The sequence below is a fragment of the Thunnus maccoyii genome, chromosome 4, assembly GCF_910596095.1.
Source record: "Thunnus maccoyii chromosome 4, fThuMac1.1, whole genome shotgun sequence".
Taxonomy (NCBI): Eukaryota; Metazoa; Chordata; class Actinopteri; order Scombriformes; family Scombridae; genus Thunnus; species Thunnus maccoyii.
The window spans coordinates 13,797,414-13,820,900 of NC_056536.1; the positions used below are offsets into that span (position 1 = coordinate 13,797,414).

The 23,487-nt window shown below is 39.9% G+C and overlaps 3 protein-coding genes across 7 annotated transcripts in view; 2 read left to right on the forward strand and 1 right to left on the reverse strand.

Moving 5' to 3' along the window:
* The first annotated feature begins 300 nt into the window (after window positions 1–300).
* wfdc2 (WAP four-disulfide core domain 2) lies at window positions 301–1,376 on the forward strand. Of its 2 annotated transcripts, XM_042409562.1 has the most exons (4): window positions 302–454; window positions 654–797; window positions 970–1,107; window positions 1,209–1,376. In XM_042409562.1, exons 1-4 carry the CDS (start codon window positions 352–354, stop codon window positions 1,340–1,342), a joined length of 519 nt encoding a protein of 172 aa, XP_042265496.1. In that variant the 5' UTR covers window positions 302–351; the 3' UTR covers window positions 1,343–1,376. The 2 variants fall into 2 exon arrangements, with proteins under 2 accessions (XP_042265498.1, XP_042265496.1); XM_042409564.1 differs by lacking the exon at window positions 654–797 and having other exon boundaries at window positions 301–454.
* A 1,339-nt stretch (window positions 1,377–2,715) lies between these two features.
* pigt (phosphatidylinositol glycan anchor biosynthesis, class T) lies at window positions 2,716–14,462 on the reverse strand. The gene is made up of 11 exons (XM_042409998.1): window positions 14,026–14,462; window positions 12,791–12,968; window positions 10,631–10,758; window positions 10,354–10,454; window positions 9,521–9,695; window positions 9,297–9,394; window positions 9,043–9,199; window positions 7,119–7,319; window positions 5,293–5,458; window positions 5,047–5,130; window positions 2,716–4,932 (listed from the first exon to the last, which is right to left on the reverse strand). The coding sequence occupies exons 1-11, from the start codon at window positions 14,423–14,425 to the stop codon at window positions 4,683–4,685; spliced, it is 1,938 nt and encodes a 645-aa protein (XP_042265932.1). The 5' UTR covers window positions 14,426–14,462; the 3' UTR covers window positions 2,716–4,682.
* Window positions 14,463–14,806: 344 nt separating this feature from the next.
* phactr3a (phosphatase and actin regulator 3a) overlaps window positions 14,807–23,487 on the forward strand; it is a 32,472-nt gene continuing 23,791 nt past the window's right edge. For 3 of the 4 annotated variants that reach the window (XM_042407801.1, XM_042407805.1, XM_042407803.1), the window contains exon 1: window positions 15,580–15,835. In XM_042407801.1, coding sequence (XP_042263735.1) covers window positions 15,733–15,835 — 103 coding nt within the window. In that variant the 5' untranslated portion in view covers window positions 15,580–15,732. Of the gene's footprint in view, window positions 15,054–15,579; window positions 15,836–23,487 lie in introns of those variants that run through there. The other variant, XM_042407802.1, reaches the window with a different exon arrangement.

Genomic DNA, 23,487 nt, shown 5'->3' on the forward strand with positions numbered 1-23,487 from the left:
TGTGTGTGTGGCATATAAGCCATCATGGAAAATGAAAACCTTTTTTCAACATTCAAATTTCATTAAAACTAAAATACCACTATTTGGAAACTTTCAAAATAAAACTATAATGATAAACAGAATTTCCTATAAAAAGTAATCCTCCCTCCTTGAGTCCTAAATAAACTCTGTTAGAAACATCTGTTGCTGTCAAATCTCATCAAAAATCTCAGCAGTGATGAAGTACAGAGACGGGAATGAACTCTACAGGCACAAGGACCCAGCATGCTGTGACTGGGCTGCCAAGCCTGCAGGTTGTATACTGGGATATTTGTCCAAACAGGAGTACATTCTTGCGTGCAAGAAGTTAACATGGAGAAACACTGGTCTGCAGTTTGTGCATTGATTTTAGCTCTTGGTGCATTTCTGCACTTTAACTCAGTTTTTGCTGCAGAATCTGATGGAAATTTAACAGGTAAGTTTGTTTTGACTGAGATGGTCATTTGTGTGTGTTTTTTATACTCTACCAATCCACAGATTCCTTCTGAAAAATGCATGTTTGTCTTCTTCATTCCACAACACAAAGTTGTTTGACAACCAGACACCTTAGTTGACTATATCACAGTTACTAAGCTCATGTTTTCTTTTTCTGCTTCATTGCTTCTTTCTCTCAGTGACTCTCCCCAAACCAGGCCACTGCCCACGTCGCCTTAACGTTGTCCCATCACATAAGGGGTGTACGTGTGATGAAGACTGTCCTGCAGACCACAAATGCTGTGTCTTTGACTGTGGAGCTGTCTGTGTCCCTCCTGCTTTCAGTATGAGCCCCAATGTTGATCTTTTTTTCAAGTTGACAGCTGTTAAATCTTTTGTTAATTCCTCTCAGTGACTGAAAGCATGAATCAAGCATGGACAGTCTCTTCTACTTAAACACCAGACTTTTTCCAGACTTTCTGTTACAGTGATAAACTGATTTCTCTTTCCCTTCAGCCAAGCCAGGAGTGTGTCCCCGCAGGCGTTGGGGCTCAGGGCTGTGTGCGGAGTTTTGCTCTAATGACAGTGACTGCCCCAATGATGAGAAATGCTGCCACAATGGATGTGGACATGAGTGCATTGCACCATACACAGGTTAGATATAAACATTATACTCCTCCTGCGGTGTTTGTGATATTTTCTTTGTGATCCTGAACACGTTGTAACAGAGTATGTTCTTGTCTCTGGTGTGACAGTGAAGCGAGGTCGATGCGCTCAGCCCCAAGGAACTCCCATGTGTGCTGAGTACTGCTACCATGATGGTCAGTGTCCAGGAGAGCAGAAATGCTGCAGGACAACCTGCGGCCACGCCTGCAGCGAGCCCTGCTGATTGGACAGCCAGCGACTCAGCTGCATGTGTGAACTTATTAAAGCAACAAGAAAATGTGTTGAGCGATGAGAAATCATGTTCACTAAATCTCTGTCCATCTCAAAAGTATCCCATTTTGACACGACTTTTGAGCATTAATTGCACAAAGACTATTTGTTTGGATCCTTTAAGGTATTAAATCTATGCTGTCCATCATTTTTTTGAATATACATTGTGATGGAGTATTTGCTCCACTGTTTAGGAAAGCAAGAAGTATAGAGTAGCCTAATGTTTTGCAGTTATGAAACAATCAGGAGGATAATCCATTAAAGTTTACTTTGAACCTTTTCTCATAAAGCTTTTTTATAAAGAAAAAATGATCAACTTGGGGAATACCCCTGAACTGGAGATGGATATGTCGGTGGTGTGTGCCAAACTGGCCACATACAGTAAACAATTGTCAGTCATTGTCTTCAAAAGACCTTTGTATACTTTTAACTTGATTAGTTTACAACTTAAGTAACCTTTTTTTAATGTTGATAACATTTAGGTCACAGTAAGTTCTTGTGTGTTAGTAGTAGTACTGTATATTCCACTATATTCTTTCCCCTGCTGTGTAAATGGCTGAGAAATGTACTGTACTTTCTATTGGAAATTCTTTGTATTTCAACTAATAAACATGTTTCCAGTAACTAGAAATGTGTTGTACATTTATCACTTCGCTGGTTATAGGTCTTGAGTTTCACCGGTGTCTCTTTATGGGCTTTTTAAGGCGAGAGCTTGGCTGCACAAACAAACGAAGAATAAGGCCAAGAATGGAAAGTGCTTACTGGCAGAAAACAAGACTATTTAAAGATGTGGCCAAGAACATCTGCTGCCAAAGGTTTCAACATTGCTGCACCACATCACAATGCATCTTTTTTAAATATATGAATAGCCAAGTTCCCTTTTTTTCCCCCCTCAATGTATAACTCGAAAGTGTGCTTGAAGTGAAGGCTATGTCAATGAGAATTATGACAAGCCACTCATCACTGAAGGTATGTGTCCTTGAAAAACAAACTGAAGGCTGAGCCAGCAGAGGTTCAGTTGTTCTCTGGCTGTATACCTTCTTGCTTAGAGAGAAAACATAGTTTGCAGCTGACCAGATATGAGCATCACTTGTGTGGAATGCTGCTTTTTCCTTTGTTTGTGTTCCACACTGTTGCCAAACGTGCAGGGGTGAGAATCTGTGACCGGCAAAATACAGAGACTTCTGTGTTTGTTCTCGCTGAGTGTGCCAGAAGTGGGGCCAAGTTTGTTGACACAAAAATGTGGGCACTCAGTGGGAAGTAATACAGCTCCGGCTCTGGTGCAGTTAAGAACGGTGTACCTTCTTTCACAGCTAGACATTTCAATAAAAGATATTTGTCAGTTTATTGTAAAAGCAATAATGAGAAGGAAGTTTTGCCGAACACACAAAACCTCTGCAAACATTCACATTCTGCTCACTTTTTCACAGCATGTAATACAGAATGGAGTTGTAGGCAGCTGAGCAGAGGATGTTGTTGTTCTTAGTAAAAAGTTATAAAAAAACAACAAAAAAACAAAAAAAGCAAAAACAAATGCATATTATTTCATGGTATGGTAATATTTCCAAAAAAAAATCTGTCCATTTCCATTACAGTTGACTGCTTTGAACTGATGCGTGAACAAGTTAACAACCCAAATAAGTGACTGAGAGGCCAACAGACAATCGCATTTAACATTCAACAAGGTTAGGTCTCAGAGGGGGGGGGCACAAAAGGTTCTTCAAAGGTATTTCTGGTATTTAAATATTTATATAAATCTAAAATATAACATTATGAACTCCTCATATGCTTTCCAAATGAATGGTAATCTTATAACTAAGTAGGAAGGCTGTGTAAACTGACGTATTTTCAACACTTAACGTCACATTTAAATTTTGTTGATTCTGTATGATAAATATTATATATGCATGTGTAAGAGGACTGTCCTTTACTGCCAAACTGTATCTAACATTTAACTTAATTGATATTCAATTTTAGCATTTTTAGGTAGAATATCGACTGTAATAAATATTGATTAAATTTTTAACATGCAGAGGAGTTTGCAGTAAAATTCTTTTTATTCTTTAGTGCCTGCAGTCACATTCCACCTATCAGAGAGTTGGGCAGTAACCTGCATGTAGCCTGACAGGCAAAACACAGGGCAAAAAGAGTCCAAATTCCTTACCACTAGCTTATTGTTGTGAGTGTATGACAATAACTGAAGGCAGCTCAGATGTGTATATCAACATTTTTATCACTTCCTCTTTTGTCTCATCTGAATTTTGACAGCTGGACCATAAGAAGATATGAAGTTTTGAGAAATTTAAGCGTTTGACGAACTGAAGCTGTAAAAGTAAGGGCGACAAATACTGTGCAGGATTTTGATCACCAGTGGAAATTACCGCCTTAACATTCAAGCATGCATCCAACAATGAGTGCAAAATAATCATTTTTTACAAAACACATAATTTCATAAAATAATGTGACTGCTCAGAGACAACCAAAATCGAAAAGAAAAAGAAAAAAACAACTGCTGTGGTTTTTGGTAAAAATTCAGCATCAATATTTTTATGAGCATATTCTTATATATTATGACTAATGAAAAATGTGTTAAATAATACAAATGCCTCAGCAACTATTTTACCAAGGACATGTCTCATAAAGTTTCCCAGTTCAGTCTGCTGTGCATTTTTGTAGTTGGACACAGGAAACTATTTCCCAGTTATTAGATGTCTTGTCATGAACTGAGGTTTAAGAAAATGTTACATTCTGACTGTGGTTTGGTGTGTGACCAAATGTGGTTGTCTTTTTCTATCTGAGCTCTGAGGCTTTCATAATGCTGTGTAAGTCCGAATTAGTCTCATGTTTGTAGAAAGTCAATTTTAACACAGCTTCCTCATTTTGACAAAATGACCTTGAGAACTTTCTGGTTATATTATGATGTGGCGCAGTTATGGCTTCAAACATTCACAAAACAAAAACAACCAAGCCAAAACATTCTGGTGCAGTTACCACTGCAGCATACTGCACCAGACTTGTTTTTTTTTTACTTGTGAAACAATAACAAAGCTCTTTTGTTCCATCCAGATCCAAAGTCTACATTTGCTTGTCCTTAGCCGACAGGAAATTATCCCGAATACTTTAATAAAGAAAATCATTTTTATGTCTCCTTCTATTTAGAAACCAAAAAGTTGACAGTTTCCAAAACATTCGTACCAGTGCTTGACTCAGTTCTTCCCTGAATATCACATATTTATCAGTGGTTTCACCAAAAGGAAAACTTCCTTTCTAAAAGTTGACCGTTGTGTCCAGCCTCAGAGTGGCGGTACACCTCTCATCTTGCGTATGACGTTGGCTATCCGTTTGGCCAGTCCTGGGCTAGGCTCTTCTATCTGGAAACTCCGGGTCAGCAGGTTGTAGAGGGATCCGTAGCCCACGGCCACAACAGTGCAGGTAAGGCAGATGACATTATACGGCATGCTGAAGTCTGGAGTCGGTAGGTTGACCAGCAGCGGCTCCGTGTAGACACGCACAAAGTAGCTGGACTCTTCTTTGCACGGAAAACTGGAGGGAGATGGGATCATTTTATTTCCAGACGAATGTGTTTCTCAACAGGAACTCTTAAATGAGTAGAAACAACAGGCATTTTCCTCAAGAGTAAGAAAACTGTATACTTACAAGCTGCTAAAAAGCGGGCGTTCCCGAGTGACGTTCGTATCCATGGCGACAATGCTTGGTACAAGAGAACTGATGACTGAGGACCTAAAAGTTGAAGAAATAGATTTCAGTCAGAATTTAGTTAAACAGATTTTCAAACCATCTACCTTTAAAATCATACAACATTTACAACGTTAAAACATGTGTCAATCTTCTTTCCGCAACTTCTGGAAATAAACAGTTTTGAAAACAACTCTACACACGTACCCAACATAGAAGCCGTGGTTGGGGTCAGGGGTGTATTCAGTCCACTTGAGCAGAGCCCTCTCGAACTGCACAGTGACCTCAGTGACTGAGTTGGGAGGAAGCTGGACGAGCATCTCCAGCAGGTGGGGCCTCACACGGTCTTTAGATGGCTGGTAGTGGATGAAGCCTAGTGGAGAAGGAGAAACATAAGTGAACTCAAATACCTTTCATTGACTGTTTAAAACATTCATCAACCCTTTATGACTTGCAAAGGTTTTATATACATATGATATAATGTGACAATATTCCAAAACTGATTACACAAAAACCAAGAACCAAAACAAGTAGATAGACCACAATAATATATCTTCCACCGCAGCCTTTATAAAAGAAAATGTAACTCGTGTTCTCCTCCTTGTGGTGAAAAGAAGCATTTGCATGGAATTAAATGAGAAATGATTCCTGTAAGGAAACTGGGAATGTCCAGTATCTTATACTGGACTTAGGTGGTAACGCAATCCCATCACGCCCAATGCAGAGTCAAGCTGATCACTGCTTCACTGCTGAGTGAGAGGCTCACATGATGGGACGTTATTCTCTCAGGCTTCACATAAAAGATGATGTGCTGAATGACGGGCTGAGACATTTAGACACATAAGACATAAAGACAGACATTTAGACTACAGAGGCTATAAAGAACAGACTAATACAGGAATAAATGCATTTGAAAAGTTTACCGTATTAGACGTTTTTTGTTCCTGGAAATACATCTGAAAAATTGGGATTGTCTTATATTCGGGGTCCAGTAAATGACGTGTTCACAACATCAGATATTCTTTTTGAATGGATAAAGTACCAGTGTAAAACTGACTCCTACATGCAGTGTTGCATTATGGGTTGTTAGGCTAGCGAGCATCTTAAAGTGTATTTTTAGTCAGTGTGTTAGAGTCAGTCAGCCCTAACAGTGTTTCGTCAGTCCAGTTTAAACTGAAGGAGTTTCTGAAGACTCATGTAACGTGTTTTTCTGTCACGGAGGAAATAAATTCATGACGAGTGAAAACGAGTCCAAAGCGTCTTCTGACGTCTCTACTGCAGAAACGGAATATGTCAAGCTGCCAAATACCACTGTACCAGATGATAAGGAGCTCAAAAACACAAACAGGCAGTCTTATAAATATTTTTAACTGTTTCCAAAAGCCTGGCAGACTGTGTGAATATGTAACTACTATGATGGAAGTTATATTCAAAATGTATTTTTCCAAGAACAGGTGTTGGAAAAGGGGGTTGTCTTATAATCAGAGTCACCTTATATTCGGGCCAATGTGATATTTAGGAACCAATTATTTTATAACATCTGAGGTATAAAATATTATTATTATTTATTTTTTTAAATGGTGGTTACTGCGAATGTTTGAATGGCTTTTTTTTGTGCCGTAAGGAAAAAAATCAATTACAGTTTGTAATTCAATACATTAGGTAAAATAACTTTATAACAAGTTAATGTAGAGTTAACCCCAATCAGCCCCTTCTCATCTTTAAAGCAGCATTTATAACTGGTTAAAATAGTTTGCAAGTGATTTCTGCTTCACATGGACCTTTAGAAATATTTCTTTTTATCATATTTAGAAAAAGTACAATGTTTGGAGTACAAATTGGTAATTCATCAAGTACAGAGGTAATTTTTTTTTTGATTCAGCACCTGGACATTTACAGAGAAATGTTCTTTGTATAAGGCCTATTTGATTTCTGTAATCTCAAAAAGTATCCATCGCATGTTCCAGGGTTTGGCACATTTACTGCATGTTTGAGTGCGCACACATCCATTTGTGCTACCTAAAGTGACTCACTGGGGTTGTTGTCCTTTCCCTTGCTGGTGACGGTGAGCGTGTGGATGTAGAGACGAAGGTACCAGGGCACCGAGTCCAGCAGCAGCACAGGGAATGACCTGTAAGGGTGGTTGTTGTACATCAGTGTGTGAATCTCTCCTGTCTGCAGCCCGTAACCAGCCACGTAACGCTCAGCGTGGAGCAGGGGGCGCAGCATGTCACCTGCAGACGGAGAGTAGAAGACAAGGTGCTTTAATGGTCGTTTATGTAAACAACTTTACAGTAAAGACACTAAGATATACATGACAATAAAAATACTGGTAAAGTTTAAAGTCAAAAAGCAGTGCAGTTTGTAACAGAACAGATACAGTAACAAGATGTAACTGAGAGATAAGAGTACACCCCTGGTCAATATCACGAAAAGTAATCAAAAATCCTGTCCATTTGATTCAAGTTTCTATTTTTAAAGAAAACCCAAGAAGAATTAAGCCAATTCATTTGAAAAACAGAATGTTTGACTAATTAAACTATAATGAAAGGTCCATATTTTAGAACGAACTGCAACGAAAGCCCCCACACTGTTCATTAGTGAGACTTCATGATCCAGATTCGATCCTCCTGGGCAGAGCAAATCTGTGAAAATATGTTCTGCTATTCTTCACAGATTATTCTTTTCAGCTGCTCTTTGCTGGAGGGTTTTTTTTTGCTTTACCTTCCATTTTAAAATACTCTAAAGAAGACTATTGTATTCATGTCAGGTCATAGTTTTCACTTTTTTCATCTTTATTAACTCTTGTGTGATTTTTGCAGTGTGTTTGGGATCATTGTCATGTTGGAAAATTCCTCTCCTGCCGAGCTTCTTGAGACTGGGAGTCATCTTTTCATTCAGTATTTGGGTATATAAACTTGCATTCATAATCCCATCTATAAATGTCATCTCCCCTACACCTTTTGCACTCATGCAGCCCCCATATCAGCACACTCCCACCTCCATGTTTCACGGTCGGCACTATGCAGTCCTGGCCAGGTCCACCCCAAACATGCTGGACCCCATCTGATCCAAACAAATTTATTTTGGTTTCATGTAACCAAAGAATGTGCTGCCAGCATTTATCAGGCTTCTGTTCGTGTTGTTTGGCAAAGTTTAATCTTGTAGCTTTTTTGTGAGCAATGATTTTCTTTTTGGACGTCGTCTGTGGAGGTCGACTTCATGCAATATCCTTTGCTTCGCACTGTCTGAGCAGTCACTGACATATAATCCTTGTGCCGAGATGCACTTGACTGTCTGTTTTTCAATGCAAGGTTCTGTAAATAGCGAATTGTGTGTGTGCCGTCATTTTTCAAGGACCACACCACTGCTGCAACTGTGTTTTGGCTTCTGTTCACTGATGATCTTGTATCCTCTCTCATCTTTATGAAGTCTCACAATCTGGTTTCTTACTTGCTTTGTGTTAATTCCTCACCATATGGAGCCATGTTGCATTAGACACAACCCAGACCAAAAGTGAGAAAGTTCTTTTATAACCTTTTTATAACTTTTATAACCTTGTTCAGGCAGTTAGTCTTAATTGGAAATCACAGGTGTAATTATTTTTGATTTGGTGGTCACGAGTGTCCTCACTTTTGTAGCATTGAGGTTGTACTTTAAGGCCTCTATTTTCAATGAAGTCTATCTAACCTGTTTGTTTTTAATAACAAATAAGATCAAATACCCGACACTTCACCCTAAAAATACTACAGTTAGTGAAAGATGATACAAATTTGGATCATTTAACATTTTAGTGATATTGCACAGGGGTGTACTCAGTTTTATTGTTTGCTGTAGCGACAAACAAATGCAAACTGACACATTTTTGTTAATTTCTTTCTTCTTGCTTCGTACATAATTAAGACTATGTCCAGCTCAGCATGCAAAGCTGTGCAGTGTGCTGCTGTTTTCACTCACCTTCACTGGATTTCCAACGAATTAGCAGATTGAGGGAACGCGTGTTGCCAAAGGTGGCATGTTGGGTCAAATCATAGACAGAGAAGGTTCGTCTGTCCCCGAGCACCACTGCCTGGCTGAGCAGGGTTGTGGCCGGGCTTAGCTCAAACTGCTCCCCCTGCAAAATGACACCAAATTTCTCTTAGACACCACGAAACATTGGGGAAATAGGATTAAACTTTGTGTGATGATAGAATATTGTGACTAAATCAAACCTCAGGGTTGTCTGTGATGTCGATATATATTTTACTGGAGGAGGCCAGTGGACAAGCTTCTGTCAGGGTCCGAGAGAACATCTTGAACAGAGACCACTCTGAAGGAACAAAGGTTTAAGTTAACTACATCCAGGAAGATGTCATAGTACTTTTCTTCTTCCAAACACAATAAACCGCAGAAACTCTGAACTTGATGGTGGATGAATGCCGGTGCTTTTGCTCACCTCGTTTGCCCTGTCCAGAGGTGTGCAGGTCAAAGACGACATTCAGTGTCTGCCTCAGCTCCCATGATGTGGTTTTGCATTGCCAGTCCTGACACACTGGTCGGATGTGCACAGTCTGGGAATGAAAACTGCTGTGGAAGAGTTTCTCTGACTTCAACAGGACAGCGAGACCAGCCTGTAAGTGCAACATGGTCACATAAAGGAACAGAAGAAGAAACTGTTAGCTGCAGTGACGGGCATTTAAAGGTGCAATAAATGACATTCAGCCTTACTGGAAGTCAGCAAGCAAGTATTTGCTGTGTAAAGATATAGTGGAGTAATGGTGTCCTGAGCAGTGAATGAAGTCACTCCCTCTGTGTGTGTTGTTATCCAAGCTTCTCTGTTCTTTGTTTTGGTAGCCACACCGGCCGTCCGTGCATGTTAGTGCGTGTGAGTGCATGTGAGTTCCTCTGCGTACTCCATATCCGTTTCCAAGATGGCAGCCGCATCACAAACTTTCTTAAATTACAGCTAAACAGTTCACTAAAATATGTTTCTGAAAGCATCTGAGGTGAGAAATAAGCAATGCAGTAAGAGCATCTTGATCCATATTTGATCAGCACTGCGTAGGTTGACAGTTTGATCTGAGTTTCATGAGCTGTCGGTTCCAGGACTGCTTTCTTTTTTTTCCCATCTTTATTGCGTAAACGACACATATTTGCTTTGGTCTGATATGTTGGTGCTGTAGTGTGACATCTAGTGGCTGAATGTCATGTATTGTAACTTTAAACACAAGTTATGAATGTTAGTATGTGTATCATTTAGAGGAACACAAATGGCGAAGAGACACACACCTTGGAGCCACACGGCAAGAGTTTCTTCCAGGGTGTCAAATTTTCGGTGCAAACAATCTCTCGTGGGAGGGTGGCATAGCGAAGAAAGCGGTGGTCTGTCTCTTCAAATACAACACAAAAAAGCAAAATCAGTCTAAGTGATGCAAAGCATTGTGAACAGCATCTGTAGCACTTGCGTGCTAGAGAGCAGCTGATCACCCCATTAGAATCTTAGAAAATATAGAGGGGAGATTGTGGCATGAGAGTGCTGAACTAAGCTGAAAAAGCCTCACTGTACCATTGCCTATACCCAGCGGTTTGAAGGAGGCACTTGGCTGAACAGTGTTGGTGGAGTCAATGAAGTTCAATGAGGCGCAGAAGATCCCCGACAAAACATTCGTCAGCTCCTTCCATGTACCATCCACACTAAAAAGACCAGAAAAATAGTATGACAATGGTGAAGGGGCTGACAAAGCACACACAAGACAGTTAAGTACTTTCAAAGTGCAGCAACATATGAAGAAACTGCACTGAAATCAATTTCTGGGAATTTCTATTTAAAGATTTGTCAGTTGATTATGCTTATTGTATGTAAAATTTATCTTGAGGATAGATATAAAGCTATTTCACCTCCTTGTGCTTAAAACATGGGCACTTAAATGTTTCCATTTTTCTCCTCTAAAATACTATACATGAAAATTTAAGTTGTCATTTCAGCTCCTCTTTATTCCTGTTAAATATAAATCATAAATATAAATTGTCATCTTCACTGTATTCTTTGGATTTCGGATTGCGGTTTATGTTTAGAAAGATCATTTGGTTTTTAATGATATTTTAATATATTTAGCATCTGTCCTCATTCCAATAATGGATGAAACTAACATTTTCCTGAGCCAAACATAATGATGACTTCCAAAATTCAAGCCAGCTATTATTTGCACGGGAGAAATGACTCTCTGCATACTGTATGTCGCTGGTTGATAAAGCAGTCTGATTTATCAGACAGAGACATACATCTGAGTTGTGTTCTTCTGCCTTTGTTCAAGGAATTCATCCTCTGATTTTCTTCTTGGATCCTGGTATTAATTATTTCTTGGTATGCGCAGTTTCACACAGCATGCCACATTACCATATTTCTAATTCTGTTTTTTCCTGTTTCCCAGTTCCTATGACTTTTACCAATTTCTAGAGAACTTGCTTTGAGCCTGAGGTGGTAGAATACAGTACTGTAGGTATGAAAAAAGCTCACAAGGAGGCCAACTAGTTCCTGATAACAGCAGCATGTCTATTGTTGCAGCAAGGTTTTCCCTACTCCAAACACAAATTGTTTTACAGCTCCTTTGTATTCTGTCGAGCCTACTGTCAGACATGAGTATTCGACAATGATGATTTTTTTTCCTGTGATGTGATTTTTGAGAACTGTTCCAAAATGGTGAGTCTACAGAAGCTTTGATCTTTCCGATCTTTCTGATCTTTCTGGACTGACACCGAAGCCTCATGTTCGCCACTGATACCCATTATAGATTAAAACTTTCTATCTCTCTAGTTAAAATTCATAAGTTTTATCCAGATTCCTCTGATCAGTGTGTGAAGTGTTGCTCTCACGGCTCCCTTATGAATTCTTTCTGGTTTTGTACAAAAGTGAACAAAATGCAGAATGAAATCTAAGAATGAATATCTATTATCTATCTCTATCTAACCTCTACCTATCTAAACAAAAACTCAGTTCTCAGCTGAGCTGTGTATTTTTCAGAGTGCTGAAAAAATGTCCTATGAGATGACAGATTATGTTTTCCTCCCTTGTTTATAAGCTCATTTTACTGGAACACTAACTAACACTGGAAAAAACAGGCTGATTGATGAGAAAAGACATTGTCTGAAGATAACAATAAAAATGAAGCAATTCAATGAAGTATGGAAGTACATTTATGAGGCCCCATAAGACTTGTGGCATGGCTGGGAAGGGAAGGGGGACTCCGGTGGCGAACTCATGACAGAAAACTACTGTGAAGTGTGTGTGTGTTATGTTTGTAGAGGGTTAAGGGTGGGGATAGGAAGTGTTTGTGTTATGTGTAAGATGAATGACGTGCTAATCCTTGGAAATATGGATGTACACGTGTCTTGTGTCTTATGTCTTATGTCTTGTGTATGTAAATGTATTAATGTTTCATGTTAGTCTGACACCATCCTAGGATAGTATATACTATCTTAAACATTACAGTATTATTATATATCTACTTAGTAAGAGATTATGAGCAAAAAGTCAAGGTGGAAGGCATTAAATTACATTTTTTAAAAACCATATTTTAAAAAAAAAATCTTCTAGCACAACTGTACTAGGGTGATGTCACAATAACGTGGGTCAGTAATCTACAGGAATAAGCAAAATTGTGTTTGTTTCAAGATAAACTTTCATTTCGCCTCCGATGCTCTTCAGCCACCAGAAGACTGCACTCACTCTGTCACAGAGTCCTGGAACCAGACCCAGAGCTCAGCCCCGGGGGGAGATGGCAGGAAGGGCTGCCCCCACTGCATGGTCCTCCAGTATCCCTGCGTGAAGGAGATGTGCAGCTCTCGCACTGAGAATTTGGAGATAACTTGGCCCAGAGACTTGGGGAACAGCCGGTAGTGGGACACTGAGAAATAATAACATTACACACGTTAGGGTTTGAAAATGATGAGCAACATAACTGATAATTGATGTGTATTTGGATTTACAGCTGTGATTTACATCTGTGGACATTATGGACTGTGTATTAAAGCTATTTTGTATTCTGTCACAGTTGTCCAGAAATAAACAAATCCAAAGCTACAGGAGTGGTTAAAAGACTAAATAGTTTTTCTATCTCATCATTGAATGGCAAAGTGAATTCAATTAGAGGTGCTCAAGTGTTGAGTCAACTTTCATTTTGGCGGATGTAACTAGCTGTTGAATTGCACTGCAATATACTGAGATATGTTTTTAGTATTTCTATCATTAATGTAAAAAGTTATGAACAAAATAAACAAAAGCATCAAGAAACACTTATAGAACTGGATTTTTGTTTATAACATAAACAACTTGATAAACTGCTACAATGTGTTCTGTTGAAATGGACTGAGGACACTCCTCTTACTGCCACGATGTGGTATAGAGAAATTTTTAATGTGTTTCTGCATGAAAATACTAACTCTGTACTGAAAGGAAATGTTCAGGACTTCATAAACCTGTGGAGACTTTTCTTGGATCAGCTTTCTTTTGAAACGTATAATACACTGATGAAAGGACAATGCTCTCAGGAAAGAAATCCTTTGAGAAGGGACACTGACGTCTGACCAGTGATGGACTGATGATAGGACAAGGATATATGGGGTGGGGCTGGACTTTTCTGGACAGTTTTGTGGTGTGTTTTTTTGTTGTTATGTTGTTGAGTCTTCATGTATGTTGATATTATAAAAAATAATTAATTTATTTTTTTAAAAAAGAAAGAAAAAGAACTGTATCTTTACTTGAAACACTTCATTAATGTTCTTAAGGAGTTAGTAGATTGATAATTCCAGATATATTTGACTTGTTTAATAAACAGACATAAACATTATCCATTAAAACGGAAGACATGAATGTCCAGGTACATTGTATAACCGTAAAAATAGTTTAAAAAGGTGCAAGATATTTCTGCAGCATGTTTACTCACTGCTATAAGTTAGCTTTACCTTTGTTTCCCCTCATGAAATCTGTCTGCCACAGGGTGCGGAACTGGAAGCTGGCGTAAATATCTCCCGAGTGCAGCGGCCTGATGACCAGTTCCTCCTGAAAATCGTCTTTTGGCTGTGGCAGAACCGGAGGAACCTCGGCTCCAGGCGCAGGAGTGCCCTGTGTCGTGTCCTGTTCGTTGGCTGCTGCAGCACCTGGAGTCGCTTCCCACCGCCTCTCCTCCACTGCGGGCTGCTCGGCCGTTTGTTCCGCTGTTTTAGCGGCTGTTTTAGGACTATTGAGCGCTGTGGCATCGTGACCATTAATTAATGTCGCGTCTTGACTGTCTGCGACAACAAACACCGACAAACTAATAAGAATAAACAGCACTGCCGGGCAGCTGCATCTGTGAGCTGCCATTTTTCCTCCAGTGGGATGGTGGGCCTTATTTTTTTCCCCACCCGATTTCCGATAAGACCCGCCCTACTCTGCCTCTGATTGGCTACATTCTTGATTAGGTTGGTCAGGTTTATGTATGTGAAGTTTGATTGGTTATGATTAGGGTAAGAATCAGGATCAGAGCCAATCAGAGGCTGAGTAGGGCGGGTCTTCGCAGAATGCGGGTGGGGAAAAAAATAACGCGGGCGGTGGCGGTTCACTTCCGCGTTGACGCGTCATACGTCAAACCAGCCAATGGGCTGCCTCTATATGAAATCCTGTGGCACTGAACCTGCTTTGTTTTAAGCAAAATACTCAGATTTTTTATTATATTTTACGTGGAAAGCCTAACGTGAAAAGACTATCTACTTTATTTAAATCAAATGTTCTAATAACAAATAATAACACATTTTAAAAGTAATTTTTAATGTAGACGCGGTACTATTCAGTCCTTAATGATGCTTTCCATTCACCGCCTGGATTTTGTTCTTAGGGTTTACACATAGTGTTTTTAACAATATGCCTGCCGCGTTAATGCACACAATGTTCTTTGTTTTGGGCCAACTGTGCGTTACAGAGACATGAAAGGAAGCAACACGGAAATTACAAGGTAGCCTATAGTTACATCCTCCACCTCTAATTTATTTCTGTATTAAATATATGGATGGTAAATGCACATCGTCAGTTGATCAGTGTCTTAGTACAATTGGGCAATATCATTTGAATTCTCGATTAATTAATTACAATGCTTGCATGAGATATTCTGGCATTTCCAGCGTTACCTGGGCTGGTTAAGACCATAATAAAGCGTATAATAGACCCAAAATAAACGATGCAAGAGGTGCATATGGACATCTGAATAAGATCCAAATAATTGTTCCAAATAAGAGCCATAAAATAAACATTCAGTACAAGATCCATTGTATGCAGCATGCTTGTGTGGAATATTTTGTCGTGTTGCTGGACAGGGACGGGCATCATCGGGGGCATATCACCCCTCCCACATCCACACATCATTGTGCGCACACACACACACAAACACACATACACACACACACACACACACACACACACACACACACACACACACACACATACACATACACACACACACACACACACACACACACACGGAATTTCTGCTCAGCTATGGCTCCCTGGTAGTTGCTCAAAGCGGCTGTTGTCAGAGCGAATTAAATCTGCACTCGCTCGCTGCTTTTCCTCCTGACCTTGTCTGCCTCTGGTTGGGGTTTTCAATATTTTATTCAGGATTCCTCTGCTGTCTCCCCATGGCTACATCGGATGGACTAGACGGCTGTCTGCAACGAGGCAGATCTCAAAGTGACCCGAACATACTCACCGAACCGGGCATCGATTTGGCTCACGGCACAGGTAAGATAGACGCGTCTGGATATTTATTTGCCATAAGTGTTTTTTTATGTAGCCGCTTCTTTGGCGATGCAGAGGTTTCCAAAAGGCATCCTTTCTTGCACAGTTGGACATCGGACACCAAGGGATAATTAGCGCGTATGCTTCCAACCTTGGACGTTTAAACACAGGCTGTAACACTGAATCGTGGAGCTGCAAATTGAAAATTAATGTGCCATATCAGCGTCTATGAATGGCTGCATGCCCCTCCAGATTTGCGCGTTATAAAGACGCCTGTAGCCCATTGGGTTGTTATGGCTGCAAGTAGTATTTAGGAATCAGCGTGTAGGCCATTTAAAATATTTTAACGCGAGCAATATTTACAGTATCTATTGCCCTCTGCACGATGCAAACCTCACTATTCAGCGCATATATCTATCATCTCCAAATCCGCATCCATGGGTGCTCCATGATGCCTGGCTAAACGTATTTGTTGTCTTATCTGAGCCACCATTACCCTCCTTATTCAAGAGGCACATGGGTTTATGCTTTAGGTTGCATTTTAAAAGGGCACATGCACATCTTATTGTGTATGCCTATAGCTCTGTCACTGCTATTGACATCCCCTACACCCCCCACCCTCCTCCCCTTTTCCCCCATACTGAGCCGATCACTGTTATGATCAATGACCCGGCCGTCCACGTGATGTGAGCTATAGGTGGAAATACTCCCCAATTCAGCGCAGCCATGCGCTCACAAGAGATCGATTCACCAATTCATGGATCCTGCAGGTGTGCTTTTCAACATGGAGTCCCAGTTATCTCTCAGTAGTCAGTGTTAGCTATGCATATAGAATAATGAATTGATCTTTCATTAATAAGAGGAGAACAGCAGGGAGCAGTCATGCTCTGCACTTTCTCATGAACTCCTGCAAATAAACTTCATGTGGTTCTTGTTGTGTTTGCTGTGCGGTAAATGCTCCTGACTCTTGAATTACCAATATACCTTCAGTGCAAAATATACATGGTTTGATTTTTTTACATAAGCCAAGCTATTTATGGTCATATTGTGTGGGCTTGGAAAGAGTCATTGCTTACTCCCACACATGGTGAGTTTTACGCACATGAAGAATGCTTGACTGAATGATTCAGAAAAAAAGACTGTCATTCACCTTTCAACCGTTCACTAATGAGGTCCGTGTTTTTCACATCCCTGAAATCACACCTGTCTGCTCTCATCAACTGCCCATAGCACATTTTTAATGGACCCTTGCTGAATTCAAACCTCCTATGGATGATTTAATTCACACATACGTGGATGTGATAATGTCACACTGGGTCTTTGACACACCTGAATAAACAACACAGAGGCTTGGCAGATCCGCCAGGCTAGTGATGAGAGCTAAAGCCATCAGGGGACACTCAATATCAGCCTCTAACGCTGGAATATGCACAACTGCATTACTAAGATGTGAATATAGCCTACTGTGCAAATGAAAGACACAGTAAATACAGTTGTCATTGCAAGGACAATGTCAGTGTCTGGTGACCCAAAGTACACATTGCCCGCCCCTCTCTGTGTGGATCATCACTGCACTAGCGTCTGGGACAACAGTCTTTGCCAAATGATTACTTTGGCTGCCTTTTTCCCCCAACACAGTGGCCCTTGCAGCTGCAGAGGCTGACACTGTATTCATCCACTTATTCAACACAGGAGAGAAGAGTCAATAGAGATGGAAGTTACAGCTGACTGTCACAGAGAATCAGAGCAATGTTTTCTCTTGAATTGAAGGTGCTGTAGTCATAACCTCTGCACTCTCAGAGAAAGATAAGTCAGTGTCGGTCTCAATGCAACTGTAGCACACTGCTGTTTCCTTAAATCGCTTTTCAAGTGCAACAAATAACATTTCAAAGTGTTCATGTCTGACTCAGATCTCTTACCTGTTGCTATAAGTTTTTACTTTGAGAGTTTGTCTGGTGGAAACTGAATGGAGACGTCCTCTTTGAGCTGTTGATTTACAGGTATATTTTGAAGCTATTTAGGAGCATTAATCCAGAGCAGCGGCATATAAACTTGTTTAGTCAGTTTGTTCAGACAATGATCCTTTAGATTGCCCTGCTAATAAAATGTCACTTTCCCTTAAAGTCCCATTTAGTCATTGCAGAGTTTCAACCTAGGTAATGGTGTGGAGAGGACACCTTGAAGCTTTGCGGACAGGGCTGTCCCTGTGGCTCCATTCCATACTGTAATTTCTCTGTGCTACAGAAAGGTGTACACAGCTGCATGATGAGGCAGGAAGTTTGCAGAGACACATTTTGGACACATTTCAGGACAAGTAGAACAGGAACTCTTTTTCTGAAAGGCCGGTGCAAGTGGGGCTGCAACTAACAATCATTTTCATCACCAATTAATCTGTCCAATGTTTTTTGATGCACCCACATTACTACTGTTAGATAATGCCAGGCTAGCTGTTTTCCCCTCTTTCCAGTCTTTGTACTAAGCTGAGCTAAGCTAACCAACTGCTTGTGGTAGCTTCATAATTATTTACAGACATGAGAGTGGTATCAATCTTTTCATCTACTGTAACTCTCTGGTAGAAAACGAACAAGCATATTTCCCAAATATGTCAATGTCCTTTACTTTTGTGTGTCAGTCAGTTATTTGATTTATGGACTAATAGTTTCAGCATTAGGTGCAGATGACCAGCTTTTTATTTTGTGAAAACAGGTTCTCCAAGGAATGATCTTAATCAAAATAATAAATACTGTAAGACTTCATAGAAAAAAATCCCCTTTGTCTTGCTGTCTTGGGAAGTCAAACAACAGGGTCAGCGAATAAACAGTGTCCGTAAAGCTTACAGGAATTTGCCATCTTGCAATCATGGCAACTAAAGCATGGTGGATCCTTGCTCACATGTCAGCTTGAAATGTTTGGACCCATAACTACCAGCGCCCACTGATCAGTATTTTTTAGGTCGCATCCTCCTCCTCCACTAGTCTTACTGATACCTGGATAATCCTCTCAGATCTGACATCAGAAGAATCTCTGAGGACTGCATGTATAAGTAGAGCCCCCCCCCCATGAACAAGGAGACATATCAAACCCTGTGAAAGCTGATATTGAGCCGTGACGATGACTCACCCCAAACCAGAGCAATGTCTTGTACATAATACCTCCCTTATGCTCAGGCGATGAGTAAATGTGGGAAATTGTGAGTAAGCGGGTCTTATATAATGTGCTCCCCATTTAAGAAGGCTTTGTTAAAAATGAATAGGTAATAATGTACACAAAATGGTATTGGTGCCGCAGGAATTCCTTACATAAGATTATAAAAAGCAAGTTGGTTTTGAGATCTGAATGAATATGAGCTGTGGCATGAAACAATACTAAGGACGTTTAAGCTTATATACATTCACACACGTATTCAATGAACCAACCCTACTCAACTTAAAATATGTATATTCTTATCCCCTCTCTGCCTTTTAGTACTCAGAGAATTAGAATTAAGAAAGTAGGTTAATTTTTCAGTGGAATCGGGGGATTAAAGGTGAACAAACCTGGACACAGAGACCTTCAGGGTCCAAAGTGAAGACCTTGGTGGAGGGAGGTGGTACAAAATTCTTACAAGGAGAGTCTTAACACCAGCCTGGTGCTGACAGGCAGTGAACTAGAAGAATCTTTTTTGTCCGCCCTGTAATGAGGCAGTCAAGTACACTCAACAGTGTGGAAAAGGGAGATAAAGGAAAGCTGGAAGTGGTGCAGTATTTGGTGCCTTTTCACTGTTGCTGTGTAGTAGATAGATGAACTTTATTGGACTGCAGGCTGGTTACAGGACTAAGTACACTTGTAGAGGCAAAGCAAAAGAGCACAATCACACATATCTATCTATCTATCTATCTATCTGAATGATTGTCAACATCCCCTACAGTAGAGAAAGGGTGTGAACTTGTTGCATTCAGCTGTGGATCATATGTGTAAGTCGATAAAACAACAGCAAGAGCAACAGTGAGAAGTGAGAAGTTTGTCCGTCTAAAAAAAGTGAGAATCGGGACACCAAAAAATAATTCATTTATTACAGCAAAGTCTGTAAATATCTAAGTGTGACATCACATCACACTGTCTGTTTTTGGTATAAGTTTCAGTATCATTAAGCAAAAATACACCACCACACACAAGAGGATAAAGTGAACCGAGGAATGCTAAGTACTTACCAATAACTATTTTATTAGCATGGTAAGTGTTTGAGGGGAGATCGTTACACAGGAAGGTCAAGTTAATATTTGTGTCTGTATATTTCTCATTAAAGTGAGCATAGTTATCATGTCTTTACAGTTTCAGATGGGCTTTAAATTGGGTGATCAGTTATTGGAGGGCAAATATTGGTTTTGATATTCCCAATTTTTTCAAATGGCTGCCTACTGTGTGGACTACAGCACTATTTCTCACTGTCTCACTAGAGCTGAGACAATTACTTGATTAGTCACTTCAATCCACAAAAGAATTAACTGGCAACTATTTTGATCATCATATAATTGTGTGAGTCATTTTTCAAGCAAAGTGCCGGAAAATCAACTGGTTCAAGCTTCCAATGTCATGATTTACTGCTTTTTCTCTATTTTATATCTCTGTAAATTGGACTGTTGATCAGAGACATTTGATAACATCACTTTGGAGTTTGGAGAATTCAGACATGTATTTTTCACTATTTTATGACTCACAGTGAATTTTGGGGCCTCCTATTTGTCAAGTAGTCACGCAATACAACCTGGATTGACAAGTAAATTTACAGGATCTTTTTCAGTCTCCCAAACTTGTACTCTTTTTAATTTTTTTTTTTTGAATATAACACAAGAACACGTTAAGCTACATACACACATACAGTTCAAACAACAAACATAACTAAGCTTACAGTATCTTGATAAACAGTCAGGATATACTGCATTGTAGTCAGATTTGATATTCAGAAGAACCACCTGCACCTACATCAAGCCTGGCATAATTAAGTTCTTACTTCCTATGTTCAGTTGCGGAGCTGTTATTCACAGCGGAGTCACGACTCATTCGTCATGGTCAGCCTTAAGGGACTGTGATTCAGTCAAGGCCACCTGTTAGTAGTAGCCACTGGAGAGCTATTCATTTCTCCCCTCCATGATGCACAGAGGTCCCCACAGAGGCCAAGGAGAAACACTTAACCATCTAGAGTGGTGACTCTAACAGTGACTTCCTGGTTTCCTGACAAAATATCTCCTCTTACCATCATGAAATTTTTACTCTTTATTATTAATTGATGTAGCTGGGACTGTGGGAGGCAGATCTTACAAAAGGAATGACTGTATAGCTGTAAGCTGAGAAAGTGATACATATCAGGCCATGGCTATATATGGTATAAATCAAATCTCAGTTAAATTATGATTAGGGCTGCAACTTACTATTATTTAATTGTTTTTTTCATCTGTCAATCATTTCCTCAATCAATCAATTTATTGGTTAGTCAAATCATCCAAAACATTCAATTAACAATGAGAAAAATGAAAGAAAAGCAGCAAATGCTTAATAAATGACTCAAATCATTAATCAATGTTCTAAATTCCAGATTAATAAGTGATTAATTGAACCATGTCAAATATACAAATGGTAAATGTCATCATATCGCCCAACCATACCCCTCAGTGAATCTTGAAGTTTGTCATAGATTCCTGTGTCCATATAAAGAAATGAATGTGATGGAATCTAATATGGTACATCATTCATACAAACATAAACACCACTGAGTCATCAGCTAATTGTTTTCTACGCCTCGCTAAAAGAACATCTTTTTGTCTGTAACATAACTGGATGTTGTACTAACAGTACTGTCACATTGTGGATCTATAGCCGCTGAGTAGTGAATGGGGATAAGCTGCATCTGGACGCCTTGTTGAGTTCTGCTCTCTGTGGACGCCTTCACTGTCTTTCAGCGGGCCATGAAAATGGAGTACAAAAATGACGCCAGCGACAAAAGCTCTACATCATGCCTGGTCCCTGTGGATGCCGGAGCAGATTAGGCATTCGACAGTGTTTGAGCCATGTGTTGCTGCGGCTGTTGTTTGTGTGTGTACACCTGCATGTTTTTGGCGTGTGTATCCATGTGTGCACTGATCTGCAGGAGAACAGGCAGGTTTGTGAATACTCATGCAATAGAAAAAAAAACAAAATCGCAAAATGTGCCAGAACAAGGCAATCAGGCAGTTGAACAGACAGCCCTCGGAGAACAGAGAATGAAGACCCAAATAGTGCTGAACACCTGTCAGAGACCCCGGCGAAAAGGCAGTATGTAATGGAGCTATTTAGCCTTTAAAAGATGAGGTTAAATTGAGTTCAGGAAGTTGCATACACTATGCTGTGAGGGGTAAAGAGCTAAGAGAGGAAACTCCTCTGGGCGCTGAGTCTGTGGAACAGTGGAGACACATTTTGGAGGAAAGGAGAAGAAAAGGAGATGGAGAGAAAAGGACAGGGGGCTGAATTAGGGAGGCAGAGAGGAGATGGATAAGAGTGAAACAGTGTGAGGAGAGAAAGAAATGAGGAGGCGGCGGCTTTTGTTGAAAGAAAGCCAAGAAGTTGTCCTAATTGCTAACTGGCCACAGTGAGATGATGGATGGTCTATAGGAGACCATTAACAAAGAGGCAGTGGCTGTGTGGGTCTGATTTGGAAAGCCTCTGCGGCAGCTCCAGTACCTGGACAGTTTTCTGTGGAGCCTGTGTAGACCTTAAAGTGATCTAATACCTAAAAATACTCAATTCCTCTTTTTACCTTCATCTGTTAGATTTTTTTGATTTCTGTCTGCCAACAAACATATGACAAATCAACTCGCAGAGGCCTGAAACCAGCTTGAGATGGATCATTCATCGTGATTTAGTTGAATTTATTAAGTTCAGTTATTGTGAGCTGTGAGCAGATACTGGAAACTCTTTTTTAATGATGCGTTTAGTGAATCTCTGCCAAGCGAGATATATGTAAGAGTCGTTTTCTGAACAGAACAGTGTAAAAAAATGAGAATAAAACAATGCCAGTTCTTATTTCCCAGAAATTGTTTTGTCTGACCAACACAGTCCAGAGAGTTTCAATTCACGTGTCAAATCAAGAGAAAATCAGTACATTTTCATATTTGATTAGCAAGAACCAGTGAACAGTGTTTTAAAATTTTGCTTGATAAATAACTTAAATTTCTTCTTTCTTTCTCTTGATATTCTTTGGAAGATGGTCAGCATTAACCAAGAATACCATAGTCCTTCTTTCACATTATCCATAAAAGAATTCTTCAGTCATCTCACTCCATCTTTCCTTCCCTTTCAAATTGGTTTGTAAGGCTGTACGGCACAATACCAAAAGTCATATCATAATCAAAAGTCCTACTGTATCCATCTTCTTATTTCCACCTTCTCCAATCAGTTAGTTTGTAATATTCACAGAAGCACTGCTGGTGTCTCTCTCTCTTTCTCTCTCATACATAGAGACACACATAAATCAGTGTATTGTATCTTCAAACCTGCATAGCCACAGTGTCCCTCTCTCTTAACAAACCTGCCAGATTCAATCCGAGATAGATGAAGAGAGCAGAGGGAAAACCTGGGCCGCGTCGCTGATAAACACTCCTATTGGTGATGGAGAAACATAGGAGACAGGTGGTAAAGAGGTA